The following is a 22,357-nucleotide window of genomic DNA, read 5'->3' as shown; positions in this document are numbered from 1 at the left end:
TGCTAAACTCACGCACAAATATAGTTTAGCTTTACAGTAAATTGACACTGATGTGCAGATTCCACACAGCAAGTTTTTATTCATACGTCCAAAAACAAAGATCAAATTTTGTCACACTATATACAGATATTACATACAATGTTTATACACATATTACATAATTGTACAAGAAAAATATACATAAAAATGTAAACCTTTGTATACAAAAAATACCTTAGACAAATTAAACAAGGACCAATAACAAAAGGTGACTAGATTATTATTAGCTCATCCTATCATTTTAAAAACAGTTATACAGTACATTCAATGAGTATAGGAATTTGTCAGCCATCTTTCAGATTTTAAGCAGTTTCAAGTGCCAACAGAGCCCTGAAGATGGTTTGTTTTAGAGGGTTGACTGGAGTTTCTCTGTGCAGTAAATTTTCTCATGCTCTATGTGAAACACAGCAGGATCACCTTCTTTGTGAGTAACAATCCAGCTCATTAACATCCTAGGATTAGTACAACTACAGGGAGACGACTTCATGGTGTGGTTGAAGGTACTGAAGAGCTCAAAGTGCTTCCTGCTAATATCATTTGTTTGAACCAACTAATCAACAAGTAATTATCTATTTGCTCTTTAAGCAGTAGGAACTTGGTTGAGGCCTTGATTCACAAGAAGAAACTACCGATGAAAATCACTGATGCTACAGCACGACCACAACTGTGAAGTGATCCATGTGATAAATGGACAACAGTTAAACTCCAAACTAAGTATGCTTCGATTTAGATTTGTGCAGTTCCAGTATGCTTACTATCACATTAGCATTCTTCTTAATCTTTCTCTTTGGACACAAGCTTCCACGGGCAATCCAGTTGTCACAATGCAGGTCATAGTTTTTTTTGTGTTCATGTTCATGCAAACACCAATCTTGCAGCTATAACTGCTAGCTGGATTTTAATAGCTATCAAAAATACTGTCAAACATAATCACAGTCTTTTTGTCCAAATAAATGATGAGACTACACCAACAACAGTCATTCAACTTAATTCAAATATTAATCACAAGAATTTTGATAGCCATTAAACCTAGTGACAGGTACACCACAAAACTAGAACTCCACTGGATATCCTGCAAATGAATGTTTTAACCTCATAATCAGTCCACTGCCACTCAGTTAAACTCACCAATAAAAACCAATTGCTACTTCCAAATCCAATTGCTACTCTATAAATATATTTAACACATGACAATATGTGATAATCATTCTGTCTAAAAACTACCAAAAACCCATGTTTTACTGTCATAGCTGAAGAAGAATAAAAAAATAATAACAGGCCAGGATTGGGTGGGGAGTGCTTCCCTGTGCTGCCTCTCAGGCTGATCAACAGCAGTTTATTTTCTGTGCTGGCAGCCAGCCTACTGCACATGCTGAGTTTAAACCTGGTTCATTTTACTGTGGAAGTATGACGAGCAGACGTATATGAACACAGTCCTGTTCCATAGAAATTGCACCAAAAGGTCCCAGCACAGGACAGACAGGGTCATTTAAGGTGATATTAACTATTCATCCACAAATTCCATGTGTCTATTAAAAGACTGCTCTGCTCTTGGCTTAAGCAGAAACCTCACTAGGCCATTTTATTCTAAACCTAATAAGCACCATAAAGAGGAACATCCATATATTTGGTTAAAACGCTCAATATATATATAGATTTTTTCTTTTTCTTTTGTCATAAATATAAAAGCTATTTTATATTTTCCATAAAAGTTCCATATTGGTGTTTTTTTTTTCTTTCAATTAACACAGCCTAGCTTTAGCTCTACTATTAACCAGAAGAGAGTTCAGCCTTTGTTTTCAATGAAAGAACGTGTTTCTCAAGACTCAAGACTTCTACGATGGTCGAGCTGTCTAGATGCCATGAGACTGACACGTGCTTCAATACTGTGATGAGAAAATATGCTGATGTGTTTTATTGCTTTGAGTAACCAGGTTTTACCTTCAGCTGTCTGTGAGGTCTCTGAACAGGAAAAGCCTATGGCCCAGGCTAGGTCCACTGAGTTAGCTTCATCCGAGTGTCTGCATAAGCTGATAAAACGATAAATATGTACAGTGCAATATAAAATCTTCTGGATAAAAGATGTTTGGCGGATTCTTTCATGACTAGACGCCCCCACGATCAGATTTGGATATGCGCAGTTGTAAAGACCAGAGACTCACTGATACTTCTGCTGTCCATTTTCAATAAATGAAGCCTTGCATGAAAAATGGATGAGTGACTGAAGCAGTAACACGGTGATAGCTCCAGACTGAGCTGTTATGAGTTAAACTGGGGCCACTGACCGAGGCAGACACACTGAACTCAACGACAACGTCATAATGATAGGGTGAGTCTCTTCACCTAAAGAACGTTCCTTACTCAGAACACTCCTGCACCCTTACCCCGACAAAAACAGGCAATACGGCACTGCACACAAACCAACTGGCTACTCCAATCTGTGTGAATAACAATATAAGTATTTATATTTCAGAATATGTGTATTGCTAAATACACAACACTTTTCCCCCAAACAACCTGGGATATCCAACCAATACTATTACTTAATACTTTAGACTGACTACATAATCAGATAAAAAGTACAGTGTACTTGTAACAACTGGCCAATAAATTTCTTGAGACTTGAAAGGCAGTGACAAGAGTTGTATGTAAGAGTTGTGATCAATCAGGGAGCTACACCAAATCAGATCAAAAAAGCCAGTAGGAGTTCACAGTGTCCATTCTGGCTGAACTCTGAATAAGGCTTTGCTATTGGTTTGTGTGCAGGCCAGCCTTTCCCTTTCATTTGCTCTGCTGGAAGGGAGGAGTTGCGCTGTTGGCACTTGCAGCAGTGGCACTGGCGATGGTGAAGCCTGTAGGGGGTGCTGTGGAACTGTGGCTGGGCTGGAGATCTTTAGGGATGCCGCTGTGAGAGGCTAGCTGGTGGCCGAAGGCTGCACTAAACTGTGGGAGCTGCAGTTTGGGTTGGGCAGGGGTGAGCAGGTCTCGGGGAGAGTTCGAGGGGGATGTTGAGGAAGCAGGGGGCGAGGTGAGGCCTGTGAGGCCCGGCTGAGGCAGGGCAGACAGGGCTGCTGTGGGCCGCAACGCTGCTGAGTGTGTGTTAGAGGGAGGGGTGGAGAGAGAAGTGGAGAGGAGGTGAGCATCAGGAGTCAGGAGGTTACCGAACTGTGTTGGGTCTGTGAGAGAAAGCGGAAGGTTGCTCCAGGAGGCTCGAGGAGCGCCTGGTAAGCCACTCAGAGGCACCTCCAGCATGAGTGGAGGCTCAGTCTGGTAGGAGCCAGCATGTGGGGAGGAGATATGGTCACTGTAGGGCGATGGCACATGCTCACTGCTGTAATGACTACCCGGTGGAGAGGGCAACGGAGGCTCAGTCTTAGTGAGAGTGGGATGAGGGAACGTTCGCTCGGCCAGCACACTGTTGGGGCCTGCAGGGGGCGCCGCAGTGGGGGCTGAGGCTGGAGGCGGCTGGGGAGATGGCGAGGGAGGGAAATGATCTGCTGAGTGATGAAGGAGATTATCCTCCAGCTCCAGACTGGAAAAGTTGTCTGATGCTATTCGGCCATTCAGGAGGTCCCCCATACCTGCTGCCGTGACCCCTGAACCAGAAAACACACTCATGGCGCGATGGTCAACCCCATCAGCCGGGGCTAGCTCACCCATTGAGGTTAAACAAGCCAGCGAGTCTGGATATGAACCCATTGCCTGGAGTGCACGCACCAACTCCTCAGCTTCTTCTGTAGTGGGCAGCAACTCCCCGTTCTTACCTAAAGACACACAAAACACACACACACACACACAATTGCAAGAGATGGAGGGACACAAGGTTTCACATAAATAACAGATTCATTTGTACAGAGTAGAGCTGTCATGCTTAGTTAACTAAACAGATTATGGATTCTTGTAGCCCTATTACAAAAGTCCCTAACACTTTCAGCACTCATTACCCTTGGCGAGCCTTACAAATCAAGTCCTAATATATTTAAGTTTAAATGTCCATACCCTCAAACAGGTCGAAGTCCTGCAGGTCATCAGGCAGTCTGGGCAGCACATCGGAGAAGTCCTCCTGATTCAACTCCAAGTCATTTGGAATGTCTGCTATGTCATTGGTGATGTCATCAGGAAGCTCATCTGCACTGAGGTCAGGCGTAGAGGGACTCCTGAGGAACAGAGAGAAGGAATTCAAAACAAGGCAATGCCAAAAGCATCACCAAAGATGTCACATTCTGAAATAAACTGAAAACAAAAAAGCATGTTTAAACATGAAAAACAGAAGATTAACAAATAGACTAAGATATGCCCATCCATTACCCATTAGATATGCAAGACTGATGGTGAGTGTGGGTACCTGAGGCTGGCATGGTGGGTGGGCAGTGCCAGTGTGGGGGGCATCGGCAGGTTGCCCTGTGGCAGGGCAGGGGGGATGGGTTTCTGTGGACGTCGTGGCCCTCGCCTCCTTTTCTTCTTGTGTTTCTTTGTCAGAGCGGGTGGTTTACTCTTCTTGCGTGGCCGCCTTTGCTGCTGTTGCAGCTGCTGCTGTACCCGCCTGTTCCCATCCCCACGCAAGAAATCATCCTGCAGGAAAAAAAGACACATATACACACAAACAATAAACCATGTCTGTCAACAAAGATTAACATAGGAACCAATAATGTGCAATGACAGACTGAATGTGACTAAACACCTCCAGAACACTGTGAAGAGACATTTTAAGACCAACATCAACCACATTTAAATCACACAACCCTTACAGTACTGAGCTGGCGGTTCAGGACTACATAATGAAAGTAAAAATATTTAATCACCATTTTCTTGGCATGTTCGTCACAGAGAGGCGTCTGGTGTGTGATATCAAAGACAGGGACAGAACACTGCTGTCCATCAGCAAATCGAGCCGTACAGCTGGAGAAGAGCTGCTGAGAACGATTCAGCAGGATATCTGCAATACCATATCGTTATGGAACAACACGTCACTGTACATCGTAGCACCCCACTTTAGACACAGAGAGGAAAAAAAGACCTTATGCATCAGAAGTGGAACTAGACCTTATTACAATATACACCCACTGGCCACTTTAATAGATACCTTGTATCTACCCTCGTTGTCCATTTCATCAAGTATATATGAGGTTCCGCACAGATGCATTTTTGTAGTTCTACAATTATAGATTGTAGTCCATATGTTGATTGGTATGATTTGTTGGCCTTTTTCGACCACGTTCATAAACATTCAAGTTGGACTTTCTGGGGGCCCCCAAGCACCACTGCTGAGCAGATATTATTCAGCTTGTGGATGATTCTTAGCACTGCAGTGACACTCTTATCGTACTGGCATATTTATTGTGTGTTGCACTGGTACAAGTGGGTCAGACACTGCTGGAGTTTTTGTATACTATGTCTACTTACTGCTCACTCTGTTAGACACAGCTACCTTGTTGGTCCACTTTGTACATGTAAAAATAGAAATAACAGCTAACTGTTGCTGCACAGTTTGTTTTAATCATCCTCTAATCCTCAGTGGTCAATTGTTTTCCATTTCAGCTGTTGTCTGAATATTTTGGTTTGGTGGACTATTCTCAGCCCAGAAGTGACACTGAGGTGTTTAAATGTTCTATTAACACTGCTGTGTGATCCGCAGTGCTGAGAACAATCAATCAGCCAAATAATACCTGCTCAGCAGTGGTCTTAAGGGAGGCCTGACCACTGAAGAAACAGTGTAAATAAAGGCTAACAACTTATGCGGAGAAACAGATGAACTACAACCTGTAATTGTAGAACAACAAAGTGCTCCTATATTGTAAGTTGACCTGATGAAATTGACAGTGAGTCTATATATAAAAGTGCCCAATAAATAATACCTAATAAAGTGTCCAGTGACTGTCTCAAAGCACATTTAAATGAATGTCTGTTTTAAATGACACACAAACTTCTAACTGATTTAGGAGATAAAAATGCTATCTGTCGTTCTGCAGGAGTGTGTGTATGTGTGTGTGTCTGTGTGACAGAAGGATACGTTGGAAGCAGTGGCGTGTGAAAGGCAGAGCTGGGTTGCTGCAAGGCTGACCCTTGGTGCTTCCTGTACACACAGCCTTTTCCACTTCCTGCTGCACCTCAGGCCTTAAACTGACAACAAATACATTTTGTAAGTTAAAAAAAATAAATCCACAGAAACCACAACCATGAAAATACTGGACAGATAACAATCATTCCCAGAGGTGACAGTCTTGGTGTGCAGTTGCTTGTAAAACAATCATGTTAAGTTTGAAACAATGTTATGAGGAACATTTTCAGGATTCTGACAGTGCATTCCAGCACCAACATGTTCAATCTATGTCCACTTCAACCTCTCTCAATCCTACTGATTAGAGTTGCATGATACACTGGCAGTCAATATATTATATGCAGAATAACAGGAAAACATAATTAGTAGTATCTTTTGTTGTTTGTATTATCTGATTTTGACATTCTGGCTGATAAATATTTTTGCTCACACACGCACTGATTCAAGTCACTAGTAGAAAGCATATTTCAACGGTTCTCATACATAGACCCGAAGGCATTCCAGATTTCATCTGCAATCTAACTTGAAACACATAGGAATCAAGCAAAAATGTGGACCATAAGAGGGTCCCTGAGGATTGGTCTGGGAACCACAGACAAGGTGAACAATATCGCTGGTGTTAGATTCTCAGTCTGGGAAGGAACAATAGAATAAATATCACCACAACATAGAAAGACTCCAAATCAAGTTCCACATCCCTACTACTAATATATTCTGCTCCTACCTATTGGACGTGTGAGAAGTTTTGCTCAGCTGTTGGATAAGTTCCCCGGTGCAGTCAGGGTCCTTGCTAGCTGCGTGGAGAAGAGCTTTCCTGAAGACGTACTTATATCTCCTCTGACGCATGGCAGCTCTCTCCTCCCTGCAGAGGTGCTTGTAGCGCTCCTGCAAGTATGTACACAGCCGAGCCAGACGAGACCGCCGCGGCTCTACAACTTCAGGAAGGGAACTGATAGAAACAGAGAGAAGTAACATGAGAACTAGCAGAAAACAGAGTAATCATAGCTGAAGGACACAATTTTCAGATGGATGAACTTGAATTTTTAATGAATGAATTTTCAACTGAACATTCACACACAGCATGCACATTTGTTTTTTCAAATGAATCCCTTACTGATGGTGATGACTTCCTTCCCGTAATCTCCAAGCCTGAGGCAATGAAGGAATTCTTTCTTCTGTATCTTCATCCTCATCAGCACTGTCTTCAGACCAATCCAGCCCTGAGCATACACAGTTAAATGGGTTAGTAATTTCATGAACAGTCCAATCAAAGAAACCCTCTTATTGCCTGCTCCTACACCTGTTTAGCACACAATGTTCTTCTCAGACCAGTTCAGTACACAATTATTTATTTTAAATGGTTTTAACTGATCATGATATGCTTCAATTAAATGGCACTTACAAGCATCTAATTAAAGAGTCCCTTAACATCTGTCTGAGACCTGTGTTCATGCAGCTCACATTTATTTGTGACTGTATTAGGATGTCAAATGAGGTGCATCTCAATTTAATTCAATTTAGTTACCTGTATAACACATGCTGAAAACTGACTTGTTCTCTGTCTGCTGCTCTTAGCCCAAATATAAGCTCTACACAAAACTAATCTACTCTGTTTTCATGTTTCAATGACAAGTTGCAATCGTACCTTGGAAAGGTGTAACATCTCACATTCTGAAGTATGTGGTAATCTATCTATGTAGACAAGAGCAGTTGTGTTTATTTCTTGCCATGGCAGTCCCTGACTCAAAGAACTAAAGGAATTTCCATAGGAGAACCTTATCATGGCTTTGTTTAGTTGCTTGAAGTACTGGCGTTATGAAGACTGATGACTGATAATCTCTGTGACGCTGGTGGAACTTGGTTTTTTAAGTATGTGTACTGATCTGTTCCATTACCAAGATGAGGGAAGAGGTCTCCATGTTCTCTGTGTCTCTGGGCACAGAGCTGCACCAGATGCTGCAGCCTCAGCAGACAGGCAGGGGGCACTGTGAAGGCAGTGGGTCGCATTGCCACAGGCCGGCGCTGTGGACAGTCCTCGGTAGGAGATGGGTGACCAGAGGCAGTGAGGAGAACTTTCCGGGCAAAAGGCTGGCTCTGCTGGCCTGCTGATGGGGGGGCACTGGGCACCAGAGAGGCTCCAGTCTGAGGTGGGGCTGGCTTGCATAGCAGACCCTGCGGTGCCCCCTGCTGGACATAAGGGGACAGAACAGTGGGCTGGGGAGATTGGAGAAGCCCTGGCGGTTGTGGTGGAGGAGGAGGAGGAGGAGGAAGTGGTGGCGGTGGTGGCTGTGGTGGTGGTGGAGGTGGTAGCTGTGGAGAGATGGGCAATGTGCAGGCAACCGTGACTGGTGTGAAGTGTTCTGAGGTGGGTGGAGGAAGGTCAGTGTCACGGGGTGGACCTTGCTGACTGAGCGCTAGTCGACTAGGCAGTTTCCTCTTAACAATGGCGCTCTTCTGCAGGGCGCTCTCCCCTCCATCAGTGTCCTCCTCGTAGAAGGCGAAGGGGTCGAGCAGGTCTGTGTCAGGGAGGGTAAGGGGGGGCAGGCGAGTGTAGGTGGGTGAAGGAGGCAAGCCATCTAGCCCATTGGAGGCTTTGAGAGTCAGAGAGGGCACCGTGATGTTCAAGGCTACAGACTCCAATGCATCATGCTTCTTCTTACGCTCCTTCTTGGGAATGAAGCCCAGCACTTGCAGGTGGCTGTTACAGTATCTATAGAGTTCAACAAAAGACAGTTATGTCTTGGATGGGATTGAAGACTTTATAAACTTATTTTAGTAGAAACCTATGCCATTTCACTTTGCAGACCACAAGATCACACATATATCACATGCTACAAGTAGCCTACATCAAAATGTATTTATTAATGAATAAAGAATTAACCTTATTAGTTACATGTTTTATTTTACATATTGCTGTAAAGCATTCTTGGCATGTCACATTTAAGGCTAGCAATTCATACTACTGAGGATGGTCTATGTTCCTGGTCTGTATGATGTGTATGCCAGCCTAATTTCACTTCGGTACTAATCTCCAAAGGAGTGCAATAACATGCTGTGTAAACCTTAAACTATCAAGCCTTAATCAGATTTGGCATAAATGATCTGAGTTGGAGCATCTTCCTGGGGCCTGTCTCACGCACATTCAACTTGGACAGGATTCCTGACTAAGTTTCAGCTTCACAAAACCTAGTAAGCCCAGCCACAGTTCCCACTTTATGATGGTGGTTAACAATATTAGTTTAGATAGGTTTAGATACATAAGCTACGACTAATCCCTGTGCCGATGCACATGTGTAGGTTACCATGATGTTACTGCGTGTGGAATTGTGAGCTTATTTTTCAAAGGTAGAAAAAGAAATCATATTTTGTAAATATGTAGAAAGTCTCTATTGTTTTCACTCCACTCAAATGCTGATAAGATTATTACTTTATTTTACTTGATATACATGTTGTATGATCCGTTTTTTCCACTGAAAAGAAATATTTTTCACTTGACGCCACAAATCTCTTGAAGAAAAATAACGTGACCAGAAAAGGACGAGAGCGTCCACGTTTGAAGGCTGTCCCTGATCAGTCAGGAGCCCAGCACTGATTGGTCCAAAAGCTATTTATGATCCAAAATCCCAAAATTAACCTGCCCTGTCCTGCTTCGTGAGACAGGCCCTGGGTGTAGACAAAAGGCAGACAGCTGCCCAAAAATAAAACAAAACACAACTTACCTACGGTCCTCAGATTTGGGGATGGGGTTGGTGCATCGCTGGCTGTTGTACTTGGCCACATATTCACATTGTTTGAAGGGAGCAGTCTTGTCCTCTAGAACATGTCGTATGCAGAAGGCGTATCCGTTAAGTCTGCGCTGCTTGCAGAGCTTGGGGCTGTAGGAGCACAAAGGCTTATTGTCCACCTCCGAGAAGTGTATGTGTTTCCCCTCATACATCACGTGACTCTGGTCCTTGAAAACATCAGCTGACGAGAAAAACCCGAAAAGAGAGTGTAAGCATCATAAACTATGTACTTGATGCTGCAGTACAACTCGCATACCAGTATGAAGTACTGGGACAGCTGACACAACACACATGGCAGAAGAATAAAGTGAAGCAGAAATAGAGACATTCAAAGGAAGCATTACTCAGGAGGATAACACAAATACAAATAACATCATCCTGTATCAAAGATACTTAGATTGGATGGCTTACTGATGGTTTGAACCAAACAAAGGTCATAATCTGTTATATATGTATAATAAATCAGAATGGAGAACATCAATACATAACACCCCATCTCACCATGTTCCCTAAGGGTTCACTTCATTTCACATTAATTATTTTACAAACCACACTGAACACATGCAGTCTATTCCCTATGTCATTTATTTATTTATTTATTTTATTTAGTTTACATGGCTTAATGTTTGAGCAAAACAGCAAACCTGGTTTGGTTTTCACAGTCACTCACTACTGACCTTTGATCTTACACCAACAAAATACTGTACTGATACAGATGATAGAGCTTATACTCAATATAACTGTTACAATTCTATAAAACAAAATATCTACTGTTGATTAACATATATGAGTGCTGTTAAAGAAGGAACAAAAACAAATATACTGGAAAGAGAGAAATGAATTTTACTTAACTTACTCAGGTTAGATTAACGACGCTTAATTTTGCATGCAGGGTAAAACTCGTTGACATAACCTAACGCATTTGTCTCGCATCACCGACTCTGTCCAGACAGGTATCACTGGGATGAGTGGAAATCTCAGAATAAACACTGAGATCACAGAGCACAGCACCTCTCTGGGCTTCGACTAGACTAATATAACCTCGCACAAATGCCTAAGCAAGAGCGTGACAGTGTAATTCACGTATTATAGATCATTTAGTAAAGACTTAACCTGACTAAAAGGTTTACTGACATTGACAACTGCATTATAACAAGACTATACCAGATACTGGCGTAGGTTTTGAAACTGAAACTAATTTCTTTTTTACGCTTATTTTGTCATGTTCAGTATAAATCATTTGCCTGAGTACCACATCAAATTCAGACTACTTTTAGACAGTTAACCGAAACAGCTGTTGAAACACAAAAGTGAATATCGTTGTAAGTTAGCATCTTGATAGCATCTAAATGCAAACAAAGGTTTAGAATGATGTTACGGACACTGATTTCAAGAAGTGTAAGTGTAGCGAACTGGGAAGACTAATGGTTCTACCATATCCTTACATTAATATCACTAAAACGGTTAACTACCATTTAAATAATCTGTAGCTAGTTAGCATTGCTAAAACAATCAGCTTTCGGATAGCGTTAAAATTGAGCTAACGTTAACTAATTTAGCAACCCAACTATCAGTTTCATTTTGAATTACAGGGAACGTTCAATTTGTGACAGTTGATATTATTTAACGGACCACTTCATTTTTTATTCCATCTCAGTTTATGGAAAGTTAGCTAGTTCGCTAATATATTATCCAAAGCGCTCGAAAGCCTTTTGGTCAGGACAGCTAGGTTAGCTAGCCGATGTATTTTAGCTTCTATTGCTAAAAACAAAGTCGCGGGTATCCAGGAAACGGGTACACAGACACAGTTCGAGTTTAATTTCAACTTCTAAACAGTAAATCGAAATATAATTTTTATACACGTATATTGCATCGCATGTTAATTATAAAAATACAGAATATGTTAAGTAATTGTAATTATTATCGTTCTAAACAAAGAAGAAAAAAGGCGTACAGGCCTCTTCACACAGGCCCACAAATATGCTAGGCAGCTAGTTACGTAGCATGCTAGCTGATTTCGAAACCTTTACACTAATTTCATACGGACTTAAAAGCATATCTCTTGGAAAATACACTTTATGGGTGTCGGAGATATTAATTAAGCCTCTTGCTACTGAACGTTTCACCATGCAATACACTGATACCTAGAGAAAACCGGAGAAGGATGTAAACAGCGGCCCACAGTAGCTTACACAGCCCCGGCCCTCGAATGGCAAACGCACCACATTACAGTTCTCAAAATCGGCTGCATCTATAATCGACAGCCCGGCTGTAAGACAGTTGTGCTTACCTTCAATTAGTCTAGGCGCTACGGGGTATTCACTCCGGATAGACTGTGGAAATGCCTAATACGATCAGCTGCACCCGTTATGCATCGGTACTCGAAATGCTACGGAAAATACTCCTTTTTGAAGTTGTGCGCCATGAATTTTAGAGCAAAGAGGCATTTAAATGTATTTTATCCTCGGCTAACATTGGAAGTACGGGCTGCTGGGTTTTATTTAGCTCAGTCCTCGGTAGACTCCTCACAGCACCACTATCGGCACTGGGGGGACATGACAACAACCCACAGCTCGACAACAACCTCTTCTACCATATTGGAAGTTGAACAAGATATTAACGGGAGAAATAATGAACCACCATGGACATCCATTTTCACTAAGCTGCCCCAGATCTGTGGGAGAGAGGATGTCAAGGGATATCCAGCAGGTACAAAGGTTGAACGTGTCCTGCAAAACATTTTGTAAGCCTGATTACACACGTCCCCTCTGAGGTCTGACCAACTTCTGTGTGTATTACTCTGCCCGACAGAGTAACGTTACCGTCGCTCTTTCTTATTGACCACTGACTGCCAGAGCGTGAAATAGATTTAGTAAAAGGGAGGAGACCTAAAAACTTTACATATTAGCTAAGTTTACATAGCGAATTTAAATCGCCATACACTTGTTGGACAAAATTAATTCTGACTTCACAATGATCAAGTTTACATTTTTTTTGCACAAGATTACAATGTCAGTACAACAAAATTAAATATGTCTGTATCTTCAGTGATTTTTTAGCCAGCAAAAACTTGCACTCATGAAGAACAGTGGGAGCATTATACAGTACCTGGTATGCTAATGCGTCCACATGCATGCGTTTTGATTATGTATTAATTATGAGAATTTGCTGTTCAGACTCTGACAATTTATACATTTATCTATGTTTAAATTAGCAATTATGTTTCTACAGATTTTCTTATGGGCATTACTTTTTATAATTTTATTGCACACTGGTGATGTTACACTTTTTGTTCACATAATGTATGATATGAGGATTCTCTTTGGACATTTTCAATATATTAACTATACAAATAATATGGCTACAAAACCATTTTTTCAGATGTCTACAGAAGTTCCCACTTACTACAATTCACAGTTTTATGGTAAAACACATGAGGAAATTACAGTAATTTCATTGTGCGTATAGCTGTGCGTGTTTTGGGAATACACATTAACAAGCACTTTAGGTCACTAGTTTTGTAACAGATTGTTCAAGGTGCTAGAATAAAGTGCAGGTGGTCAGCAGGTCTGTACTAGAGTATTATCAGTCTTCAGCAGATGTTTGGCTCTTCTACTGCTTGAGCTCCCTCTGTCACAGCCTTCACACACTTCGCCATTGTCTGAGAGGCTCGGGTGATGGAGTCTAAGAAGAAACAGACGAATAGGTAGATGCGCACATGCACGCTCATATAGAAGAGTGATACATGACCACATACAGGTGCTAGGGCACAAATCTAGACAAGATGAAGACGGTGAAAAAAGTATTACAGCAATAACTCACCTGTCATGTAGAAGTCTTTAACAGTTAGCTGAGGAGGGATGAGTGGCTCAGACAGCAGAGCCTGATTCACACCCTGAGAGAGAGACCATATAGAAAAAATCATCTTTGGCTTTATTATAATCCTTCATTTTACAAGAGCACAATCACTATGTACTAAGAGTATTTTTTTTCAGGACTGTTTTTTTTCCAAATATTGGTCCAGGCCTGGTACATGCAACATCACTCACTTTGGTCAACTCATTAGCTTGTTTGAAATAATTTGCCTCCTCCACGTCATCATAGCGCACCAAGTTGGGTGCCACCTGGGCCAGTCTCTCTTTCACCTCATCCAGCGTGTCATAAGGCAGAGTGATCCCAGCTAACTGCACACACACATGTAACACACTTTATTACTGAAGCAGAGTTCAGCTGTGGTATACAACGAAACATGCTTGAGTTAAAGCAGTTTATCTGTTATGGGTTACAAGTCGGAGTTAAAGAAGCAATATGTAATACTTCAGTCCAAATTCAAAATATTGGAGAGAGTTGTCTTCACCCCCACTTCTCCCCAGACTTGAAGCTCACTAGGGTTGCCAAGTTGAGGACACCAATCCTACACGAACAAGCGCACCATTAAACTCTTAACAATGGCAAGTGACGACAAGTCATACATTCTAGGTTTATCAGTTAATGTATACGTTTGCAATGTTTTTATTGTTCGCAAATTATAAACCAGCTCATGTGGATTTTTTTATTACTCTCTCAATGTTAGTTGGATGCATGGCTGGCTGCGTGTGGTAGCCAAACTTAAGCCCGTTATCCCAAAAACAAAAGCCCACTACTCTGTAAATAAACGCTGCTTTGAAGAAGCTGAAGTCAGCTTCTTTTTTGCCAGTTTTTGTTCAAATTTGCCCGCATCACCTAAATGGTGCTGCAGTTACACTTTGGCACCTATTTTCCCAACTTTTTGGAAACACTTTCTTGCCGTAGTGATGCTGTCAGAGCATTTTGCCAGTCTTCCAACTCAGCATGTTTTCTTAATCTCTGAAGACATATCATGGTCATTTTATGATTTAGTATAGTAAATATATTACATATTGTTCCTTTAAGAGTAATAAACAGAAAAACATCTTCTAAAGTCTTATACTTTTTACTAGTATTCCTCTACCTCTTTATTACCAGCTGAACATGACTAGCTCCACTCCTGCCCATGGAGTGCTATCCTACCTCTGAAATGGCACGTATGATCTTCCAGTCCTCTCGGGCCATGCCTGGAGCAGTCACTGCCACATGGGTCTGTTGGGCACGGCCTTCAGTATTCACATATGTGGCACATTTTTCAGTGTATGCTGCTCCTGGCAGGATAACATCTGCCATCAGAGCTCCAACATCTCCGTGATGGCCTGCACAAGAGTTACCCCAACCTCTTATACAATTCTCATCAGTTATGTGCCAATGACAATGAAATAAAATATCTAATTAGTTGACTAATATGAAGAATTATTATCACTACTTAAGCCTTTTCTAGTTTTTACCATATATGTGCGTATACATGTGACACACTTTCTGACCTTGATAGATGATGAAGCAGTTCTTAGGAAGCTGCTTTCTGGTAATACACCCAGCATCAGCCCCAAGCAGGAAAAGCACATTGGGTGGGTTCTTCCTAATGGCCTCGATCCCCGGTTTATATCCCAGATCCAAGGCTGCCACTTGGCTTGCCACCCTGAGCGCATATTATGCAAAAAACGAGATGTTACAAGGAATTAAACATATTTACACTTAAATATATTTTCACTTGGGGAAGGAGGGACTACTCACCATTAAAAGAACATCTGATCAATAAAAACAGGTACTAATATATCACAAAGAAGTGTGTAATGTACCTGTGGAGAACATTGAGGACCTTCCAACCGTCCTGTATGCCACTAGTGATACAAGCTTTGTGAGCAATAGCAGATACAGCAGCATGTATGGCAGCTCCATCTTCCCTCTGCAGAGCGGCACTGCCCACCACCACTACAGGGTGCTTCGCTTGGGACAGGATCTGAGAGTTACCACACAGCATTTGTAAAGGATATCTTTTAGAAGTTTCCTGTTGAGTTACAACATATTTAACTTTACTTATTTACACACAGTGTTATACTCTGGATTGCCTCATCAATGTATAAAAACTACCTTCAAACATTTGGGATCACAGGTCATATCCATAATTTTTATTCAGCTTGCACAGTGAAGAGTGAAATAGTATAAACTACATGCTAAAAACATAAACAGATTGATTCACAATGTAAAGTATTTTAACAACAAGTTATGACATGGTAAAAATAGCACGTTATTGAATAAAAAACTGAAAATATCTAAAGTAATTTCCCAACATAAAAAATACATATGAATATATATTTAATCAGCAAGATTTGGTCAGTGAAAATGTGGCGTTCTGGATTATAATTTCTTGTAAATACACTTCATGGTACAGCTTTCTCAATTATTTTGGAACCATCTGCAGCTTTGTTCATCATAAAAAATGTCTTAATATATATAGCTTCAGCTACAAAGTTTGAAACCTATAGAATATTAGCATATTATTACCATATTACCATATTAGATGCTTTATAAACATGGTTTCAAATGACTGAAAACAGTAATTCCAAACTTTTGAATGGTAGTGTTTATGATTTATTATATTGTAGATGTTGTAATAAAATAAATATACAGAATGCCTCGTGTATATCACTGCTGTCAAAACAAAACCTCTCCATTATCTCCATTTTTGACATTTTTCTGTTTTTGACCCAATTTGAAAATGCCTGTGGCCCTTTCATAGTGTGTTAATTTCATGATGAATGGATCAAAAATTGCTTGGATTACACTTATTTACATTAAAAATATGTTTTTTCTTTCTCCTGTAAAGTCATCATTTTGGAAATATGAGGTTTTGTTCTGACTGCAACAATTTCATGCTTTTACCTCATTAAAAGGATGTGTCCCTGCTGCAATCTCCTCCAGTACCTGAGTTGAGTCTCCCAAGTGGTTATAGGAATAGCTCAAGTCCACCTCATGCCCTACTAGTGCCACCTGTAGCTCATTGTGCAGCCAGCTATAGATAACACAGACCATAAATAAAATGATCCACGCTGTTCTCTGATCTAGGATCCTAAAATACTACCAAATACATCACCGAAGGGAAGCTGACCACAGATCAGCAACTATAACAACATAACAGCTTTTGCAGACAGCTTACACTCTAGCGTATTGTTTCCCCTTTGTAGTAAATCAGATAAGACTGTTGCACTTAATTTATAATAACATGATTAATACTGTATGACAAACACAAGGGGGAAATAACAAACATTAAATAAGTCGTGCAATGACTCCTAGCGTAACCAGTTTCATGCCACTTCACCTCTTCCTAATGCGAGCATTGAAGAGTGGAGCCTCATAACGAGGGTTTGTTCCAACCAGTAGCAACAGGTCTGCTTCTTCAATGCCACTGATGCGTGTGTTCAGCAGGTAGTTTGAGCGCAAATCAGTCCTAATTTGTAAACATATAATACAGCAGATCTTTCAATGAAAAATAAGTACATTATATTAGAGCTCACTGTCGGAATTACAAAACCTATTTGCAGTTGCCAGTATTCAATCTCACCCTGCCCCAGCTATTGGGAAAATCTCCTCCGTGCACAGGTTTTCACTGTCTAGGCAATTCAGCAGATCTTTGAGAGCAATGAGTGATTCTGCATCCACCATGCCTCCCGCAATGGCTGCAATATTAGTGCCCTTGGAGGCTTGTAGCTATAATAAAAGACAACAGCACATGTATGTATTAGAATAGAGCATTTGATAGTAGAACATATTGCATGTATACATAAAATATATCTGTATATTTTTAACTTTCATGTAATGAATTTTAGAGATGGTTATGGTAAGATTAGGTATATGGCCAAAACAAACTGGGTACCATTAACAAGGACTTGTTCCGGACTTTGAAGAACTAAAAATGAGCATCACTCATTTTATTATGAGATCACAGTGACTCATACCACCCCTGCAACTCGGGTCAGGGCCTCCTCCCAGGATGTGGCCACCAGCTGTCCAGATGTATCCTTCACCATGGGTTGCGTAAGCCGCTGCCTTTTCAACCCATCATACGCAAAACTACACAGAGAATGAGGAAACAGGACAAAGCAAAGGATAGACTGGAACAGACATTTATTCAGAAGTGTGGGTTTAGAGAGAGAGATTGTGTTCTCCTACACACTGTAACAACAACTTAGGCCAACAATTTTATAAATGACTTGGTTCACTGGCTTGTGTGGAGTGGGGTGTTTTTTTTTTTTGGAGGAGTGATTTCAAGGATTTATGCAATGGTGTCACAGTGATATCACTGCATACCGAGTCTTGTCGGAAATCCACTCTTCATTGACGTCCTCGTTGAGTCTGGGGAGAATTCTCATCACTTCTCCTCCTCTAGTGCTCACCACTATGTTGCTACCCACTGCATCCAGCACATCAATAGACTCTGTCTTCCTGCCAAAGAAAACATGCATCTCAGACTTACCGTAAAACTGTGCTTGGAATGAGAATATTTTTGAGAAGCATGTGTGTTTGTGTGTAAATAGTTGCTCTGTACCTGGTCTCCCACGGTCGGGAGGTGAAGGCATAAGGTTTGGATGTAAGTGCTCCGACAGGGCAGATATCAATCACATTCCCAGACAGCTCAGACATAAACATCTTCTCCACATAGGTGCCAATCTCCATGGTATTACCCCTGCCTGTAGTACCCAAATCCTCCACACCAGCAATTTCACTGGCAAAACTGCAAGCAATGCAGAACATCCTTACATAAATGACATATAAAGGTCCGCTAAGAGTAAAAGTCACCAGCTGTCTGGTCACTATCTGATGGTTGTCTTGTTAGATGGTTGGCTTGTCACAATGTCTGAATAGGAAGCAATGCCAGTGTCACCTTAGTCATTGGAGCACCAGTTCAAGATGGAAGTTTTTCATTTCAGGAATGGAAAGTAATGGGCCTTCATATTTTATTGCCATATAACATTCCTATTTGCTACTATTTCTTTTTCTTAATATTTTATTAGGTTTAAAGAGAAAACTGAACTTAAAGAGACATTTAATTAGAAATTATTATAATAATGATGAACACAATCTTATATAATAAAATAATAACATAGTATGTGTAAATCTCATTTCATTATTGAAAATCCCTTACTGATATCTAACCCCTATTTGCTTGTAATATTGCTTGTCATACTTTAACATTATTCTTAACACTATTGCGTTAACATTAAGGCTCTATAATAAACAACAGATGCTAATTATACTATACAAATTCAGCTGATGTAAACAGCTGAAAGTTTTGCTCTGATGGCTCTCACCGAACACAGCGAGTGCAATGGATGCAGCGAGTCATAATAGTTTTGATGAGAGGGCCTATGTTCTTATCCTCAACAGCTCTCTTGGACTCTGTAAAACGACTCCGATCACTGCCAAACATCATGGACTGGTCCTATGTACCAAAATGTACAACAGCAATATTTCAGTCACTGTCCAATAGCAGACCACTAAATAATGATTACTGAGCTTTAAAATAATGTAAACCAATAAGACAATTGTACTGTAGTACTAATCAGAGTTAATGTAAAGACAGTGTTCCTAAAATGCCCACCTGTAAGTCACACTCTCCTCCCTGGTCACAGATAGGGCAGTCTAGAGGATGATTGGCCAGCAGGAACTCCATCACTCCCTCCCTGGACCAACCAGAGACGCAAACAGTCACACAACGATTCCATTCAGCAACGTATCAAAATTTGTATTTTTCACTATTTTGGATGATAGAACAGCAAAGAAAATAGGTGAATGTTTATGTTTTACTGAGTAGTTATTAAGTTTATATACTTGCATTTGCATTCACAATGACAAGAGTATGTGTGCAGTTTCAACATGAGCCAAAAGACAACGACAAAATGAATGTGAGGAAGCATATTGTTCTGCAGTCACATTTTTCACTAACTATGCAGTGATGGAATCTTATCTTACCTAGCCTTCCTGGTTTTCTCTGAGTCTGTGAGTATGTTCCACCCTTTCATGACAGGCATAGCACATGCAGCTACTGGCTGTAAAATTAGATGTTCGAGTTCTATTACATTAGACATTTAAATGCTACCATGGCAATGGTTTAATCAAGGATGTTATGAGAACAAGTCGCAAAAATGTGTTACAGAAAGCAGCTCCTAAAAACGTGGTTCTTCAAGGGTTCTTTACAGCACCAAAAAAACGAGTTCTGCTGCTGTTATGATGTCAGACTTGTAATAATACAAGAACCCTGTACCATCTAAAGAACCATCTACAACACATTTTCCATCAGTCTGAAGAACCGTTTCACCATGCAAAGAACCATTTAAGCATGCAAATGGTTCTTTGAATGTTCATGGTTCTACACAGAGCCATTGTGTTTACTAAAGAACCCCTGAAGAACCATCTTTTTTAAGAATGTAAGACATGAGTTTGTACCTTTGGGGATTTCTCTATCTCCACCAGACACATACGGCAGTTCCCTGCCACAGACAGTCGCTCGTGGTAGCAGAAACGAGGTATCTGTACCCCCACCTTCTCACACGCCTGCAATTTCATTATTAAACATTACTACTGTAAAATGGTATATGCATTGCCACATAGCCTGTATAGTGCCAAACGCAGTGTTAGGCATGTCTGTTTTTCACTGCGGTTGCAAAAATGGGTCTGGCAGTTTTCCCATCTGGTGTATCACTCATCTGAAGAGAATGTTAATAGTCTGAATGTTCTACCTGTAGCACGGTGGTTCCTGGCTCCACCATCACTGGCTTCCCATCAACAAACACCTCCACCAAGTTACTGGCAGCTGGCGTGGCCACAGAGCGGACTGAGAACACACGCACACACACACACACATCACATGAGCATCTCCTCTTTTGAATATGACCACTTCTTTTAATCAGTACCAACGCTCTCGTTTTCTAACAAACGACAATTTTGTTAGAAGGTAAGTTTCTTTGCTCTCCTAAGAAGTAGCCTTGCACCGACTCACCAAGCCTTGAGTACTTTAATCCAACGTGAGATAATCTAATGCAATAAGGCCTTAGGTACAAAGGGTACAAGCAAAACATCTGACATAAAGAAAAAAGAGAAAATCACCGTAGTTGGGCTTCCCCTGTGCCACCCCGGAGACCGCTCGCTTCACCACTGGCAGACGCAGCATGATCCTGACAACAATAACATTAAAAAAACTGACCACATTTGGTGCTAAAGCTAAACGCCATTACAACGAGTAGGGTAGATGGTCATAGCCGTTTGTTTTTTTACCTCAGAGATGTATGTAGAGTGCAGAGGAAATGTCTGTCTTTGCAGCTAACGGGCTGTATCGCTAAGTTTACCGAGCACAAATTACCCTGATGTCGCAGTTTTCTTATTCGGCAGTACCAACCGTGGCAAATCCCCGCTGCTGCTGCTGCTGCCCAGCCCTGCCAATAAGAGGATTAGCTAGGTTAACCGACCTGAAGCGGGCGGAGGACAAGAGAGAGAGAGAGGGAGTTCTTCACATAAAGAAGACACTGGTCATGTTCAAGGAGCACTGTGGCCTTCACGGCAAACGCAGTCACAAAATGCATACGGGCAACGATGTCCGACTCGTGAATGAATCGTTTTTTGAATCGGTTCTTAGTAATAAACCGGTCGAACCGATTCACACCCGAATGGATTTTTTGTACGTTAGTATGCGCAGCGTTGACGTCGTCCATGCGGAAGACTACTAAAATACAAATGAGATGTTTTATAATATAACACCATAAAAGCCAACGATAAGACCGCACTATAACACTGAATCGAAGGTCAGATGGAGCCGGATAGACTTGTGAATCAATACATCGGTTGAATTCGGAGTCGGACCTTCGATTCTGTGAAGCCGAATCGGTTCGGGACAATGAATCGAACTGAATCATCGGTTCTAACGGAAATTTTAGAACTGTTTTGAGTGCAATAAAGGCACAAGCGGCCTACGTCATCATGCGCGTTCACAACATGACATGTTGGTCAGTGATTAAAATACTCTATTAAAACAATATTTTACATAAAAAAAAGATAAAATAGCTCTTCTTTTCAAGTGTAAATTAAATCACGTTTTAATTGCGTTCAGATGGAAGCATAGAAGGCAAAAGCGTTTGTATTATAATTGTATTATTTCCTAGAGCACTATTGTGATGATGGAGACGTGCAAATACAGGTGCTTATTAGAAGAATAGCCTTTTCATAACTGTCTTAAGACCCGACACCAATTAGGTTCCTCCAGAACTAGCACCTTTGGTAAAGATGAGCAAAAAAGATTGTAAAAAAAAAAGTCTGTTAGTTATCAACCCTCCGGCAAAATTCAGAGAAAAAAGTATAACCTATATTCTATTATTATAAAAATCATATATAACAAACTCTGCAAGTTGTATGTGATGCTTGATGCCCACATGCTTTGTTTTTGCCTATTGTGTTTTACATGTTCTTTTGGCATTCGTACAAAATGACATTTGTTTCTGCTGCGAGTCGTCTGTTGGATAGGAATCTCCCTTTAGAAATAATAGGAAATAGCTACAATTCCATTGTGAACAATTCTTCAGAAGTATAAAAATTAAAG

At 41.0% G+C, this 22,357-nt stretch overlaps 2 protein-coding genes across 3 annotated transcripts; both read right to left on the bottom strand.

Moving 5' to 3' along the window:
• Positions 1-53: 53 nt before the first annotated feature.
• On the bottom strand, positions 54-12,840 carry LOC118805947 (INO80 complex subunit D). Its single transcript, XM_036567142.1, has 10 exons — positions 12,173-12,840; positions 9,817-10,063; positions 7,993-8,807; positions 7,212-7,317; positions 6,822-7,046; positions 6,050-6,159; positions 4,842-4,975; positions 4,385-4,611; positions 4,039-4,196; positions 54-3,803 (listed from the first exon to the last, which is right to left on the bottom strand). The coding sequence occupies exons 2-10, from the start codon at positions 10,032-10,034 to the stop codon at positions 2,821-2,823; spliced, it is 2,976 nt and encodes a 991-aa protein (XP_036423035.1). The 5' UTR covers positions 10,035-10,063; positions 12,173-12,840; the 3' UTR covers positions 54-2,820.
• A 249-nt stretch (positions 12,841-13,089) lies between these two features.
• LOC118805953 (NADH-ubiquinone oxidoreductase 75 kDa subunit, mitochondrial-like) lies at positions 13,090-21,365 on the bottom strand. Of its 2 annotated transcripts, XM_036567156.1 has the most exons (19): positions 21,043-21,365; positions 20,875-20,942; positions 20,508-20,602; positions 20,215-20,322; positions 19,741-19,817; positions 19,370-19,451; positions 19,080-19,210; positions 18,317-18,502; positions 18,079-18,213; positions 17,727-17,841; positions 17,333-17,478; positions 17,090-17,218; positions 16,654-16,783; positions 15,570-15,730; positions 15,255-15,409; positions 14,911-15,086; positions 13,932-14,066; positions 13,705-13,777; positions 13,090-13,566 (listed from the first exon to the last, which is right to left on the bottom strand). In XM_036567156.1, exons 2-19 carry the CDS (start codon positions 20,936-20,938, stop codon positions 13,475-13,477), a joined length of 2,190 nt encoding a protein of 729 aa, XP_036423049.1. In that variant the 5' UTR covers positions 20,939-20,942; positions 21,043-21,365; the 3' UTR covers positions 13,090-13,474. The 2 variants fall into 2 exon arrangements, with proteins under 2 accessions (XP_036423049.1, XP_036423058.1); XM_036567165.1 differs by lacking the exons at positions 19,741-19,817; positions 20,508-20,602; positions 20,875-20,942; positions 21,043-21,365 and having other exon boundaries at positions 20,215-20,317.
• Positions 21,366-22,357: the final 992 nt, after the last annotated feature.

Source organism: Colossoma macropomum, unplaced genomic scaffold (assembly GCF_904425465.1).
Source record: "Colossoma macropomum unplaced genomic scaffold, Colossoma_macropomum, whole genome shotgun sequence".
NCBI lineage: Eukaryota > Metazoa > Chordata > Actinopteri > Characiformes > Serrasalmidae > Colossoma > Colossoma macropomum.
The sequence above is the reverse complement of the archived record's forward strand: the minus strand, read 5'-3'. Positions and strand labels throughout refer to the sequence as shown.

Excerpts from the sequence above, each read along its gene's own strand:
- LOC118805947 (XM_036567142.1), bottom strand. The coding sequence starts at position 10,034 with ATGTATGAGGGGAAACACATACACTTCTCGGAGGTGGACAATAAGCCT. Across the intron at positions 7,318-7,992 it reads AGACCTCTTCCCTCATCTTG|GGCTGGATTGGTCTGAAGAC; the intron begins GTAATGGAACAG and ends GTGTATGCTCAG. Across the intron at positions 3,804-4,038 it reads GGACTTCGACCTGTTTGAGG|GTAAGAACGGGGAGTTGCTG; the intron begins GTATGGACATTT and ends GTGTGTCTTTAG.
- LOC118805953 (XM_036567156.1), bottom strand. The coding sequence starts at position 20,938 with ATGCTGCGTCTGCCAGTGGTGAAGCGAGCGGTCTCCGGGGTGGCACAG. Across the intron at positions 19,452-19,740 it reads GAGAAAACCAGGAAGGCTAG|GGAGGGAGTGATGGAGTTCC; the intron begins GTAAGATAAGAT and ends TGGTTGGTCCAG. Across the intron at positions 13,778-13,931 it reads AAGCTAATGAGTTGACCAAA|GGTGTGAATCAGGCTCTGCT; the intron begins GTGAGTGATGTT and ends TCTCTCTCTCAG.